The sequence below is a fragment of the Calypte anna genome, chromosome 4A, assembly GCF_003957555.1.
Source record: "Calypte anna isolate BGI_N300 chromosome 4A, bCalAnn1_v1.p, whole genome shotgun sequence".
In the NCBI taxonomy this organism is placed as follows: domain Eukaryota; kingdom Metazoa; phylum Chordata; class Aves; order Apodiformes; family Trochilidae; genus Calypte; species Calypte anna.
Window position 1 is genome coordinate 20762924 of NC_044248.1, and position 15746 is coordinate 20778669.

The window sequence follows — 15746 nt, forward strand, 5'->3', positions numbered from 1 at the left end:
AGGAAGTTTTAACAATTCCAGAGTTCCTTACAAAACAAAAATACAAAAAAAGTTTTGCTAATAATAGGGTTTTTATGAAAATGTTTTAATGCATTCTTCACTACAAACATGCTGACATTCCCAGCATTGATCAGTTTACATGACCATCTGATACCATAACATTTTGGTTAACCTTATTTCCTGAAATAGTAATGAGATAAGTCATAAGAGATATGGGAGAAAAGGCAGTTCTCTAGAAGTTCAGAAAACACAGCTACTGGTAGTTTTTTTGTATGTCTGAAAACTAAGGGCAAAATTCTCATCTGATAATTTATTTTAAAAATTATTATTATTCATTCAGTGTAGAGTTTACCTTTAATTTCTCAGCATTGCTATAACTTCTACCAGCACTGACATAAAAAAATCTTATGGAGAAGTTGGAATGTTAGGAAGGTCTCCAAGAATTTGTTCATATAAAGTTACAAGCACAACAGTCCCAACATAGTTGTCCAAAACAGCTCCCCAAAGGGGGCATTTTGATTTCTCATTTAGTATCTCCCTCACCAGAAAAAGCTAAAGTAGGAAGAAAAGGCATTCACTTCGTAACAGCTCTTTATTCAAGGAGTGTGTGGATGAAGTGAATGGAAAAGGAGTGTGCCTATTCATGTAAAATAGGTGTTACATAAATACTAGGTTTAGATGGTATGAAACAAAAATTCTATTGCCTTAGAGGAAAAAAGCCCTTTGGCAAGTGTCTATACTCAGTGGGACAGAGCTAGGTATGGATTGTTTAAAAATGCCATCAAAGAAACATTTAGATCTGTTTGCTTCTCTGGGAACAAATGAGTTCTAAGAATCCCTGTGTTACAGCCTCGATGTGCCCAGCCAGTGGAGTTTCTTCTTTTGGCTGCATAAAATCTGTATGGGCTATACCCACATTTTTATAAATTCCTTGAAAAATAAATGCTTTTATTGTTAACCTCAGCTATCCTTCCCTAACCAGCTGGCACTTGTTTGCATGCTCACATGAAAAGTCAAGAGAGAGTTTAAACAGTTATGACATACCTAAATTCTTCATGGTGCTTCTTCAAGACAAACTGCCAATGAAATTAGACCAATATAAATTGCCATTACTCACTAGACTCTATTAGTCTGTTTTTATGCTCTTTTTAGACATGTCATTATCTTGCATGAGCTTACAGTTTTGAACTATGTGTGCACTTCAAATTCACAGCTTGAAGCTCCACAGAGACAACTCACATTATTACCATAAAAATCCTCAATAGTGCTAGCAGGTAGCCTGTATGAAGCAGATTAGAGAAGCTGTGTAAAGAGTGAGCAATTTTCTGACTGAGGTAGTTCCCATGGAGATGTTACTGAAAAGCTTCTTGGTAATCAGAACAGACACAGACAACCATATTTTATACAAGATAGCAGGAATGCATATTATACTGTGACATTAAAAAGGTGACCTCTGCTGTTTTATTAAACAAAGTCCATGCTGTAGAGAAACAAAATTGCAAAAATCAATTTTTCCCTTTTGCAAAATAAGCTGCCTGCTAACAAAAAAGAGCCATCACCTTTTCTTATGAAGCACCCACATTTTCATTTGTAATAGGGCTCTTGTGCCTTCTCAGCACTTTTGTTTTCCAGCATAACAATTATGCCACTTACCAACTTGAACAATGGGTCTGCTTTATGAAGCCTGAATATTCTGGCCCAGACCTCACCTGATGCAGTGTAGAATGCCTCCACAGATGTCCTACTCAGGATCTGGCTGAGTATTTTTAATTATTTCTTCCTGTTCAATACAGTTACATATTTATTAAGAGTTCAGTGTGTTACCCATATTTTTCTTTTGAACTTCAGCACTGTTCCCTTCTGCCCATAATGTCTTCTGCCCCACCTCTACGTTCAGCTTCTTTTCACTAACCTTGGAAGATTCTTTTCTATTAATTACCTCACTGTTTCAACAGCATGTAGTTTTAGAGTAAACTTAATAGTATTTACTACTGATAGATGACTTGACTTTGATGCTTAATTATTAGCTCTTCGGTGATCCTTTAAAAATAATGTAATAAAAACATCAGCAAAATGTCTTCAATAAGAAATAATTACAAAACATTTTACTCTTGCTTTCAGCTTGAGCCTATCATCAAAGATGCAGAAGAAAATGGACCCGCTGGTTGTCACTTGCAGTATCTATCTGCTTTCACTTTTGCTCTCCTACATGGAAAGAGTAATGAAACAAGATTTAGATTAAGGGAAAACACAGATGTAATCATATTTGGTCTGCTTCAAAGCATTAAGGAAGCACTGAAAGCAATTTTCCTTATGCTTTACTTCAAAGCACATATAAAAGCCTAAGAAAACAATTAACAAATCTGAAATTTTCTTAAGGAGCTGGAACTGCAATGCCTAAAGTAACCCATGTCTTCTGCTCCATATCATAATGAATTGTGTTTCATTCACTCTGAGAAATGCAATTCAGAATCAGTGTGATTTGAAACTGACACACAGCCTGTAATGGCCCAGGGAGTGTTCTCACTTTACTGACTTAATGCAAATACTGTATACCCATAAAAATATTTTAAATATTCAAGGAAATTTCAATAGTCTCAACTTAGTGGGGAGGAGTAAAGTATTCCCACTAGATAACCTGAGAAGTGTTTTTAATATATACTACTTGGTTTCAAAATGCAGCTTTCCCTCCTAAACGCCCTAGTGCCACAGGTATTGAAAGTGTTAAGAATTGCTCCTCTGTCCTAAACAAACTGAACAACCTAGTTAATGATTTCCAAAATAATTCATGTCTGGGCAAATGCAAACCTGCAAACTTCAGCTGAAGAAGTGAAAAGTCAGAACAACAACAAATAAATCAACCCCAGAACTCAGGCAGAATGCTGACTGAAGAGGAAATGCCAACACCTCGTCTCTGAAAACTAGCTCTCTTGTACTTAAGGTTTACTGTAATTCCATCTCCCAGTGGTTTTTAAATCAATACATTATTTCATGTACTCTGAAGTACCTGTCCAGAAGCATTTCATGAAAAGTGCCTTCTTTCCTGGCTTTTCTGAGGGCTTTTGTGTCTTCTTTGCTTATTTTAAGCTTTTTGTCTTGAAAACTTTGGAATTTCTTTCTGTAAGGGGGGAAAAATGTGCAAAGTGTTAACTTCTTTAAAGTTTTGTGTTTTACTGAAACAACAGCTGTGGTAAGAATCTAAAGTTCCACTACGCATTAGACAACTGGCCTAATAAAATCCATCAGAGCAAACCATCAGAGCACCAAATACTTCATTAAGACTTCTGCAGGTGAACATTTTTTCTCCCGAGCTAGAGTTGAGCAGGAATGAGCCCTTATATGATCAGCACACTGTGGACTCAAGTTCTTAAGAGCCCACTCCTCAACTACTAGCATGAAAAGTCATAGAATCATAGAATTTTCAGGGTTGGAAGGGACCTGTCAGATCACCTATCTCCAACCCCCTGCCATGGGCAGGGACACCTCCCACTAGATCAGGTTGCTCAGAGCCCTGTCCAGCTTGGCCTTAAACTTCCAGGGATGGGGCTTCCATCAGCTCTCCGGGCAACCTGTTCCAGTGTCTCACCACCCTCACGGTGAAGAACTTCTTCCTAACATCTAACCTAAATCTACCCTCCTCTAGTTTGAATCCATTCCCCCCAGTCCTATCAGTACCTGACATCCTAAAAAGTCCCTCACCAGGTTTCTTGTGGGCCCCTTTCAGATACTGGAAGCTACAATAAGGTCTCCTCAGAGCTTTTCTCCTCTACAGACTGAATAACCCCAAATCTCTCATTCTGTCCTCACAGGAGACACCCTCTGGACACCCTCCCGCACATCCATGTCCCTCCTCTACACAGGGCTCCAGAACTGGGTGCAGTACTCCAGGTGGGGTCAAGTCAGGGAACAGAAGAGCAGTGCATGTAGGTGTCAAGGTGCTGGTAGTGGGGGAGCTGCAGGTAAAAGCCTCTGTGAGTAAAGGGGCTGCACACTGTTGGACACAGCGAGTCCCACAATGCACTCGATGCAGGACTCTGCTCAGTCTCTAAGCAATGGTGATGGCACCTCTATGAAAACTTGTTTAAAATAGGGGCAAAATGCCATGCAGGCAAAGGAGAAGAGAAAACAAAGTAAACAAAGTAAACAAATGTAATTAATTTTTCCTAAGCTGAGTCTGTTTTGCACATAATAGTTAACTGGTATGCAGTCTCTCTGTCTCTCAACCCCATGAGCTTTCTCACCATGTTTTCTTCCCTTGTCCTGCTGAAGGGAAATCGAGTGAAAGGCTGGGTGGAAGCCTGACACTTCCACCAAAGGCGGCCCCAAAAGAGAGGTGAAAACAGTACCTGAGCCCATTAAAAGCTCTAAAATACGTACACATAATTGATTTCACACTGTTTAACATTTCCTTTGTCTTCTTGTGGAACATCATCTTTCTTCTTAGCCTCTCTTTCAGCACAAGTACGAATCTAGTCATTGAGAAAAGAAAAAGAACAGCAAAGCAAAGCAGAAAATGCCTGTTTTTAAAAAATGACAACAGGTTAAAGGCAACAATACATCATAACTGAACCAATGGCAGTTAACTTTTTACCTTCACAGCTTTTTTTTTTTTGTATTAATTCACAACTGGAGACAACTGAATACATGCACAAGCTGCCAGAAGTGTGGGAAATATTGAGCATAATCTTTGCTACTACTGTAAGACATAATTGCCTTCATCTCAAAGCAGCACCATTATAGTTCTTATTTCCAGTGGGGATAAAATGTCTTTTTTAGAGATTGACTTAATGTTATTGCTCGGACTAGTAGACACCTCCCTCTATTTGGAGGCACATGTATATTTTCCAGACCCAGATGAAGCCAAGATATTAATTTACATTCTCTTAAAAGATCTCCACTTCTGCATAATTTGGGTAAATGATTTTCTGTCCCTGTTTCAGTTATAATTAATTTCTTCCATACCAAGTTATTCAGAACTATCTGGAAAAAAAAAATAATCACACTGATGGTCTCACCCCTGAGCATCTTGCCCTTCTGTAGTGCTAAAATAGCTTCCTATTTCTACTGCAAGTATCTCATTTTATCAATTCCTGGAGCTAATTTGCCTTTCTTGTGTCCAAATCACTCGGCAGCTTATAGAAACAATTATAACTGCATTAAGAGTAAATTGTAGTACACAGAAATCTGGTTGTTTGAGTATCTGTGGCAATTCTGTATTAAGAGTAGAAGTTACAAATTACCTTTATCATTTCCTCTTCCCCTGCAGTTTTGCTTTTGGCTTCTATGTCTCCCTCTTCATTGCACCTAATAAAACGGCTGTTTGCTGCTAATAATGCCATTTTCTTCTGCAGAAACAACATCACAAATTGTTAGTGTAAAGAATTTCTGTATAATACTTGATTTTGCTTGATACCTGATTTTACTTGGATACTTGATTTTGCATCTATCCTCTACAATACACCAGAAAACAGAAAATGCTGTAAATGCGTTCTGTTATTTACATGGACAACTCAATAACTTTTCAGTTGACTTGCTGGCTTCTTATTTTTAAGCATCTTATAGCTGCCAAAACACAGTAAATTAAAGTACTCTAAAAACTTCTGCCCATAGTAAATTGCATTGCAGTTGGGAAAACAGAATATTAAGTCAAAACATGGAAGAGACTGCAAAAGGCCTTTAGTGCACAAGGAACATCATTATAGGTTGACTCAAAGTACAGTCAAATGCTAGGATCATCAAATGGATTATGTTAATCAGCTTACATCTTGGAATACAGGTTCCCATTGCTCTCTTGCACCTATTGCATCTGAACGGCCAATAACAAGTCCATCTGAATTTATTCCCAGGTATTTGCCATAGCCTGACTTCAGAGCAATCCTCAAAGAGAAAATGCAAGAAAAACGTTTTTAATGCAAGCAATTCACAATATGCAACACACCACACATGCATTATTGATAAGCAATTTACTTCAAGAGGATATTAAAACACATAAACACACCTGGGACAAAGATAACAAGTGTCAAAACTTGTAACATTTTGTTACAGTCATTACCTTGTATCAGACAACTTTACTGCTGTAAATTGTTCAGGAGGACTAGGGCCTTCATCATCTGAGGAAGGAATTTCCACATTTGTTAGGTGAGAAGTATTAAACATACCACATTTTTAGCTCGTAATACTGCAGCTTCAAAAAGAATTAAACAACAGCCATTGCAAAATACTATAAAAGTATTAAGCAATACTTAATTTCTTAAAAAAAACTTTGAGTATTCACTTCTAAAAAAGAAACGCAGGTGCACATTTATGCTCATATACTTGCACTGCTTAAAACAAGACACAATATAAAGACAATCCCAATGTAAAAAACTTTACTGTTGAGAATGTTTTGTAATTTTCCAGGTTTTGAAAACCTTAATCTCTGTGTAATAGTCTTTTTTTTTTTTCTCAGAAGAAAATATATTATGGTTCATCTGGGGAAATACAAATGGTATCCTCAAAGCTACTAGCCTCACCCACCCTTCAGAACCAAAATGAGATAATTTTGCTATCATTGCTCTGATCTCAAACTGGAAGCAAAACCCTGTGAGGGTTCTGGGACAGACCCTCTCTGACTGAGGACTCTCAAATTCAAAGTAAGAACTTGCTAATTATCCCACCACTAATAGCAGTCTACTTGTGCAGCAACAGAACAACTGGAGGAAGAGGAGGATGCAGCAATAAGCCTTGACATTCATCTGCCTCGAGTCTGAGTCTTCTGCTGACACCATTAAGTTTTAATAGGACTTAATGAAAGTTATACTGCTTTTTATCCAGTCAGTGGCCTTTAGGAGGTGATCACTCCCAAGGCAGTTCAGTTATTGTACAAATAACACAGCAAGACACCAGGCAAGTGAAACTGATTGGCAATCATTAGGTTTAAGTCATCTGCATGCCATAAATAGGATTATGGCTTACATGTAATAAAGTGCTTCCAGCTGTAAAACTGTCTGCCTTCAAGTGATGCTATTTTTATTCCTTTCATTACTAAAACTTCCAGATTTCCAGATTTCTTGATACCAACCTTTATGTGGTGCTCCAAGTGTAAACAAGCCATTGTCAAGGGCATGGATGTAAGCTCCTTTATCCATTTCTATAGCTATAGTTCCTGTAATTTCACCAAAATTACTGACAGCCCACCAGTTTCCTAAAATGCAAAACCATGACAGTTAACAGAGTAATCACAATAGTTCAGGAGATGCTATTTCTACATCTTCTCTGAGATTTGAAAATCTAAAGTTTCAACTGCTATCTCAGGTTCTTTGTGCATTATTATATACTAGAGAGCCAACTTACTGAAGTCCTGCTGTTCTACCCACCCTGCTGTCCCTAGTCACAGATCCCTGTGCTTCATCCCTCCTTTCTGTGGGTACACAGTGGTACATATTGACCCACTCAGCTGATACACCTTGCAAACATTTTGGGTTTTTTTCTAGACCAGCCTCCTGCAGTTTTAGTGTCACATCCAATTGGATTCTCTAGCACAAGACAAACAGAAAAACAATCTCATCTTGCTGTTAAAATGTGAGCTGCAATCCTTAGACTTCAGTTGTTCAAGGCAATAAGTGTTTGGATGTTTGTTGGGCTCAAACTCTACCCAAGTCAGAGGCAGGCCTACTTACACACTTGAATTATAATTATGGCTTTTTTTTTTTTCTTTTTACACAGTGAAGTTTTTCCCTGGTATATGGTCTTACAAACATTTTTTACCTGATTAAGGTAACAACTATACTCAATTAGCTTAAATACAATATATTTTTTCTACATCATAAATCTGAGAAGCCAATCTGCCTTGAGCAGAAATAATCCTCCCCTATATTTACAAAATATATGGAGCTTATTGCTTTGTCCTGTAGAGTTAGGGCTGACAGATCAATCTATCAATTTTCCAAATTCTCCCATTTTTTGGAAATGTGGCTAAAGACTATAGAATATGTGAAACATTCTTCTAGTGCAAGACATAGAACCCCACTTTCTCATATATCAAAATCTGACTTAACACAGGAACAAGTTCCCTCCTGACTTTGCAGTAATTTTTAAGCTGATTTTGTTTGTGAACTGTGATGAGGCAAGGACAGGCCAGCCCTGAAAGGCACTAATCTGTCAAGCTACTGCTCATGACCGTAGTGTGATCCTTTCTTTAGGAAAAGGAAAAAAGCAACCATATTATTTTGTTCCTAGTTAACATTTTTGTCTTCAGTTTCAATTAGCAGTAGCAAATCTAACATCAACAAATCATAGCAGTCAAGCAAACACATCAAAGTAAAAACAAATACACAAACTAACCAAGACTCTTTATCTTTTGAAAGAATTGAAGGTTTGAACCTTAAGGTTCAATTGAACCTTAACTAAAGAACTCAGTCAGACTATAACTAGTGGCAGAGTAAGAACAAAATGCACAAGTGAGCCAGCCACCAGTTTTTCAAAGTAATAGCATGGGGAGATCCAGGCTGAGAAGTATCTTGAAATTATTTAAGAACATACTTTTGCTAAAAAAAATTATATGTCAAAAATCCATCCTATCCCTGTCAGAAGTTTCATTGAGAGTCTAAGGTCATGACATACAAATAGCACATGGTGAGAAGTGGTTACAAATCTCTACAGAGCCTACACTTCACTTACAAAATCCTACAACAATCTCTCCAGCATCTGCTGTCCCCTGTAGTTCGCACAGTGCCACATAACTCCCGGAAAGCAGCTCACCAACAATATCAAGCTGTTCTGCCGCATCCTCTTCCCTTTTCCTTTTCTTCGCCTTGTGTTTTTTCTTGCTGCAAAGGGAAATGCACAGAAGTATTAACGTGCCTCTGGAGTGGCCCCTCCACTGCCACCTCCCTCACACGGCTTCGCTCCCAGGCCCTACACGAGTGGCTCCCAGCCGGGACCGAGGGGCTGACCACCCGAAACCCCCTGCCCTTTCCTGCCCAGCTCAGCGTACCCACGCCCGGCCCGATCCCAGCCCAGCCTCTGGCGCAAAACTTAGCGGTGGGAGCCCCGCTGAGGAGCGGAGGCAACACCGAACCCGCGGCGGCAGCGTCTGGCGCAGGGGGAAGGCAGGGGGAAGGCAGGGGGAAGGCAGGGGGAAGGCAGGGGGAAGGCAGGGGGAAGGCAGGGGGAAGGCAGGGGGAAGGCAGGGGGAAGGCAGGCGGAAGGCAGGCGGAAGGCAGGCGGAAGGCAGGCGGAAGGCAGGCGGAAGGCAGGCGGAAGGCAGGCGGAAGGCAGGCGGAAGGCAGGGGGAAGGCAGGCAGGGGGAAGGCAGGCAGGGGGAAGGCCCGGGGCTGTCCCACTCCTCACCTTTTCTCCTTCGCCCCTTTGAGGACGAGCTTGGTGGATTTCACGCAGGAATACTCCGCCATCTCGGGCTACGGCAAGCGCGGAAGGCCACACCCCGCTACGCACCGCCCAGCGGACGGAAGCCCTGGAGCGACAACATTCATCCGCTTTCGTTGCGCTACCTCCGTAGCTTGCGCGCAGGGCCGCGCTGTGGGGCGCCTGCGCTGTGCGGCGGAGAAGGCTGCGGTAGTGCTGAGTTGCAGGTGGGGGGACCTGGAGACAGGATTTGAGGGAACAAATAAGACAAGAGAAGTTTAAAGTTTATGAGCGTGTGGCCCTGTGGCTTCCCCTCATGAGTCTGCGTGGCTCCAGCGGTTGCTCTGGCGCTGAGCAGTGAGGAGCTGAGGGGCTGCGCTCCGGCGTGCGGGGCAATCCCGCTCCTCCGGGCGTGAAAAAGCCGATAGCATGGACACGAAACAGAGCCCTTGGGCCTGTGCCCTCTGCCCAGGGCAGCTGCCTTGCCCACACGGCGAAGGGAGGTGGTGTGGGGAGGGCAGAGTTGCCCTGGCCCTGCTGATGAGGGAACTGAAGCCTTGAGGGAAGCCCGTGGAGGCGAGCTGGGGAAATGGAGCCCACAAGCCAGCCAAGTGCACTCAGCTAGGGGCAAAATGAAGCTTATGACATTTTTCCCCACCGTGTTAACCTGTTGGTATTGCACAGAATAGAATCTACTCCAGTGTTTTCCCTAGGGGTAGGGTCACCTTTCTCTCCCCTGGTTCAGACACCAGCTTTCCAACAGGTACCACAACTTCTTTGGAGAATGGCCTTGACAGAACCTGTGATAAGACTCACAATTACATCACAAATTTATTTTTAAATGTTCCAGTCCAGTGCCTCTACATCACACTAGTGGAGGGGTTTTTTACTTGCCCCCAAATTGTTGATTGAATTAGGTGGTCAAATGAAAGTTCATCAAATCTTGTCTTACACGTATATGTACAGAGATGTTTGTATTGGATTGCTTCCTTTACTAATTTAATTATTCATATAAGCCTGCAACTTCTCAGCACTTCAAAGATGTCCTGGTGAATGACCCTGGCATTTGTGGATAACTGCAGTTATCTTCCACAGATACACTGATTGGATCTAAGACACTGCAACTTCTCATCAAAATGCTTGCAATTTCTGTCTACATGTCTGTCATGACTAACCCTGTATTTTTATCTATGAAGCTGCAGTAGTTACACCTGCCATGTAAAACAAAAGCAACCATAATGGACTTTCAGGAATCCTTGGCAATTGTCCCATTTTTGACCCTTGGGGAGAAGGTGGTTGGTAGGACACAAGGACTTGTCAGCAGAAACAATACTTGAATCGAGCTGCTGCTGTGTGGAAATTCAGAAAATGTTTTTTGTGTCTCTGGCATGTTACTTCCCTGCTGGTGACCTCATCTGTGACAGTTTCTCAAGGGCAGACAGTGTCTCCTTGAGCAATGTTTGGGAAGTTGGAAAACTTGAAGCACCATGTTGCTGTAGTACACAGTATGTGACATTATTCATTTATTGATTGACCAGTCACAGGAATTTGCATCTGGCAATCAGTTCTTCAGTAAAAAAATGAAAATGGGAATTACAGAAAGCTGCAGGTGGTGATGGACAGCTTGCTGACCACTTCTGCTCTCTGCATGGAGCTGCAAGCCCTGAAGTATTACATTAGCAAATTCTTGCAGCCAGCCAGATTGTGAAGGTTCCACACATCTTGCAGTATGTGAAGGACCAGAGAAAATCAGATTTTCAATTAAAGATCAAGATACATAGGTAGACTACTAGCAATCGATCCGTTGAATTCAACCTTGCCATCAAGTACGTTCTGTTTTCTGTTCTCACATTTTTAGAGATTATTGCCCCACTTGTTCTAGAAACCTCTTGATGCCATCTTAGAATTTTATTTTTGTTCCTTAGTTTGCTTCCTGGTTTTGTGGTAGATACAGTGGTCTGTTCACTGTTGAAACATTTTTGTTGATATATTACTATTTTGTTCTATATCCTCATGTTTTCAGCCCTTTGGAAATTAATTGAAGCTAACCTCAACATAAAGCAATTTTAGCAAATATAACTGTATTTGACTCTCATTTCATCATTAAATACTTTTTTTCTGGTTCTAAAGAGGTATGCCTAAAAGGCAGAAATTTTAGTAAAGGGAATATGTAAAATGAGAGTGCAATTACATGGGAATTAGAAGAAAGCATGGAGGAAATGACTGAAGCTAAAAGAATGCTTGTCAGCATTCTGATCAGTCAGCTTCATCCTAGCATGAACACTTACCCTTCAGTGTTCTGGTTCTGACTTCTTTTTAGTCTTTGATTCAGTGAAGAGCGAATCTGCAGGGGTTCTTTTTTCTCTTAACTCTAACTTCAGAACCTTATTTGTGATCTTATTTTTGACTGCTTAATTGTACAACCTTAGCATTTGTGAGGCAGTATACATGACTTCTGAGTGTACAAGCACTTGCCTGAGGGAAGATGGATGAAGAAAAGGTAGTATTTCAGTGTATTAAGAAGCAAAGATGCTTTGGCCACTTTTGGTTAAGAATATAAAGCATTTTATACAAGACATAATAACTTTAAAGTTATTAATCAATATCTAAGTTAAATTGTTGGGTTTTTAATACAGTTTGTATTTTTAAATATCTATTTCTGTCATGTGGTGGAAATACATGGGCTTTATATTTTGCTATTTGTCCACCAGATGTTGCTATAGCCACATAAACAAGTGCAAATTAAGAAATTTGAAAAAAAATGAGTGGTTTTATTTTCATTACAAAACTCTTACATACCCTGCACACATTCTTACATTTTTGCACTGGGAATATTCCCAGTGAGTTCAATTAAGCAACTCATTCTCTGTAAAGTTAAGCATGTTTATAAGCTTTCTTAGGATGGGGCTATATCGATTATGCTTGCTATTTTCTTATTTTGCTATTCTGTTTTCTCCATGATGAAGAGAGAGAAGGAAAAACAGAAGGACAGAGTCCATAAATTAGTAATTCTAAAAGAAATGTAAGGGTTTTTCAGGCTCCCATAATGTAAAATATGTCTCCTTGTTAATGAATATAATTTTATTTAACATTCACATAGTTTAGTTTTTTCCTTGAATTTGGTGTCTTCAGCAACAAACAGGCTTCAGTACAGTATATACAGAAGACAGTAAAACTTTTACCCACAGGGCAAAATGTTGCCATCAGTCAGAAAACTGTATCCAAAATGGCACCACTTTAGAAAAGCTATTAAATCTCTAATTTGCTAATTAGTATTTCTGAAATTAAAACATATCCAAAATGTGTTGGCTATGATTGTTTTTAAAAAATAACAGTTCATTTTCTTTATGGCAGTGAAAATAAATGGAGTCTTTGTGTTTGCAAATGTAGAAAACGAATCACTTTTTTAATGACTGGGTTTTCCTGCCAGCTTGGAATTTGCCGTATGTGCATTTTATTTTGAATGCTTAAAGAGTGAAATCATTTGCTGTCTCTGATGCAGATGGGGCAGATTGGCTGAGGTGTCATTTGTAAAATGTGCACTTTCATCACTCACGTTTGAGGGGGATCATTACAAACAACATTTTCTATAGACTCTCAGGATTGATGAGAGTGAAGAGCTGAGACAGAGCGTCCATGAATATAGCCCATTGGTCATAAGAGCCTGGACCAAGACTTGGGCCCTTTGGAATTTTCTTCTGTCTTGTTTATTTATGTTAGGAAATATAAAAATGTCTCCCCAAACCAGAGAAACTTGAATTAGCTCTCTTGCTAGCAGAGTTGACAGATAGTTTATATGCTTTTTTTTTTTTTTGCTTTCATTTTTAAGTATGAGGCCCTTGTGAAATATCTTAGCTGCTGACTGATGTAACAGCCAAGATTGATACAGTTTTGTTTACTTGTTTACATGAGTGAAATCTGATGTGAGTTATAACCAGAGCAACTAAATTTTAATTTTTCCTCAGGGGGACAAAATACATAGACTAGAATGTTACAGTGGTTTCTCATAATGTTCAGCAGCAGTTGTGCGAAAGTATTGAAGCATCCCCAGGACATGATGGTGCATACCAAAGAGACATGACAGATGTAAATAAAAAACCTAATTTGATTATTAGCATTTTTAATACTGTGTGCTGAAAATGCTTTTATTGTAATTCTGATTTTGAAATGTGACCTGAAATTACCTTTTTTAAATCCTAAAATATTAGTGTTAGATTTTTAGCACAGGTAAGCAGATATTTCCAAAATGACATTTCTACTACTCAGCTTTTATGATCTAGTAGTTGGAGTATTTGGATAATAGGAAGCATTTCTCAGCCTGACAGGAGCAGGGTGGAGCCCCAGCTCTATCCCCCAAGTCCTCAGCATCCCTGGTTCAGAGACCCTGTGTTGGTTGTGCTGCTCAGCTTTGCCTTGCCTAATCACTCCCCCACTTTCCTCTTCTGTCACTCTGCAAAGTTTTGGGACTACGTTTTTGTATCTGTCCAGACCTCCTCAATATCTGCTTCTCCAGACACTGAGACCCTGCTCTATAGTTTTGCAGACTCACCAGAATCCCTTCCTGTTGGGCACTGAGGGAATGTAAAAGAGAAATGAAAAGGCTGCTATGAATGTAAGGTGGGCAGTATGTAAAGGGGGCTTATAGGAAAGATAGGGACAGACTTCTTATCAGGACATGCAAAGGGTTCATGGTTTTAAACTAAAAGAGGGTAAATTCAGACTAGATATAAGGAAGAAACATCTTACAGTGAGAGTATTGAGACCCAGGAACAGGTTGCCCAGGGGGGTGGTAAATGCCCCATCCCTGGCAGTGTTCAAGGCGAGGCTGGAAGGGGCTCTGAGGGAAGATGTCCCTGCTCAGTGCAGGGGGGTTGGACTAGATGACCTTTAAAGGGCACTTCCAACCTATACTGCTTTACAGTTTTAATATATTTATTAGGACTCAGGCATTCTGGTTTCTGCTTATTATCCCAAATGCCTTATAATGATTTTTTCTTCAAATTCAGTTATTCTTTTCCACTAATTGCTCTGACATGCGTGTATGTCTATGAACATGTTTGTCTCTCTACCTATTTGTTTATATTTCTTTATAAATATTTTTTTAACTGTTCAATTTTGTTCCAATGTAACAGACAGGTGGAGGTCACAACAATAACTTAGCATCTCACTAGAGCTGGAAGAGAACCCTCAGGCAGAAAGGAGTCTGTGAGGAAAAACACCCAGTAAATCACAGGATACTAATAGGTGAAAAATCAAACTACATTTCTTCCAGTGCTTAAGAAGTGTAGAGAAACGAGACAAACCAGGTGCCTTGAATTGCCAGTGAGTGGGTGTGAGTCCACCTGTGCCTGATTAGGACAGGCCTCTGTTGGGCATGAGCAAGATCAGGGGGCAAATAAAGGTGGGACACACACCCACAGAGGGAGCTCGCTCTTGTGCGAGGCAATGGAGAGGCCAGCAGCTCATTGAGCCTCAGGAGCAAGAGAGGCTCTCCCCGCTACAAAGAAGCATCATCTTGCTGTATGCTGTAATTTCTTTTTTTTAGGGGTTTGGTTTTTTTTTTTTTTGACATTTCCTGACAAATAACTAGCATGTTTGATGCAAATATAGTTGAAAATCCCTTCCCTTATTTACTGATGCTGTGTGGCAAATGCAGATTCAACTATAAATTGAACACAACAGGATTTTTGTGGCAAGTTACTTGCTTTGTGCTATGTGTTCATATGCAGACTTCTCCCTCTCTGGGACACACTTGTCTCCAGTGAGCCTCATTTCCCTTCTTTTGTGTGGTTGAGTTTGTTTATCTCATTAGGAAAGCCACAGGGTCCATGGGGAAAGACTTGCTGTTTCATGTTTATGTAACACTGTTGTGGTTATTCTTAGATAGGCTATAATTGAGTTTAATTTAAATACAGTTTCCAACTACTGCTGCTTTTTTTCCCTTTTTTTCTTTTTTCCTTCTAACTGATTGTTTAAAAAAAGGTTTCCTCCTCTTAGTTTTTCTGTGACTTAGTAATAAACAGGTGGTTTTGCATGGTTGACCAAGTGTGTACTCACCTTCAAAGCGTTCCTTCTGAGAAGTGGTATGCTGAGAGGATAAGCCCCTCTCACACATCCCCTTTGCCCCCTAGAAGTGTGTGACTTCCCTTTGGGCTTCCCTCGAGACTACATGGGTGTCCTTTGTAACCTCAATGGAGATACAAATTGGCAGGACTTAAAAGGAGAATGAATCTGTGGCAGAGTGTTCATTTCCAGTGCTGCTGTCCTCCTGGTCATAAAACTCTACACTTTTTCTTGGTAAATTATGCTTCCTCTATGCCAGGATTGCCATATAATTTCTTTCTGCATTTTTTTTTTAACAGGACTGGAACATTTACCCACTGTGATTGTTTTCATTGTCC

General features: G+C 40.1%; 1 protein-coding gene across 1 annotated transcript; it reads right to left on the reverse strand.

Annotated features, from left to right (window-relative positions):
* Positions 1-52: 52 nt before the first annotated feature.
* FRG1 (FSHD region gene 1) lies at positions 53-9437 on the reverse strand. The gene is made up of 9 exons (XM_008491846.2): positions 9331-9437; positions 8740-8807; positions 7061-7183; positions 6053-6110; positions 5763-5877; positions 5241-5345; positions 4378-4469; positions 3008-3118; positions 53-2205 (listed from the first exon to the last, which is right to left on the reverse strand). Exons 1-9 carry the CDS (start codon positions 9390-9392, stop codon positions 2169-2171), a joined length of 771 nt encoding a protein of 256 aa, XP_008490068.1. The 5' UTR covers positions 9393-9437; the 3' UTR covers positions 53-2168.
* Positions 9438-15746: the final 6309 nt, after the last annotated feature.

Bases quoted from the DNA above. Each gene is read 5' to 3' on its own strand.
- FRG1 (XM_008491846.2), bottom strand. From the start codon at position 9,392: ATGGCGGAGTATTCCTGCGTGAAATCCACCAAGCTCGTCCTCAAAGGG. The intron at 8,808-9,330 runs GTGAGGAGTGGG...TTCCCTTTGCAG, and splicing joins AAAGGGGCGAAGGAGAAAAG to CAAGAAAAAACACAAGGCGA. The intron at 4,470-5,240 runs GTAATTTGTAAC...CTCAATGACTAG, and splicing joins GGGAAGAGGAAATGATAAAG to ATTCGTACTTGTGCTGAAAG.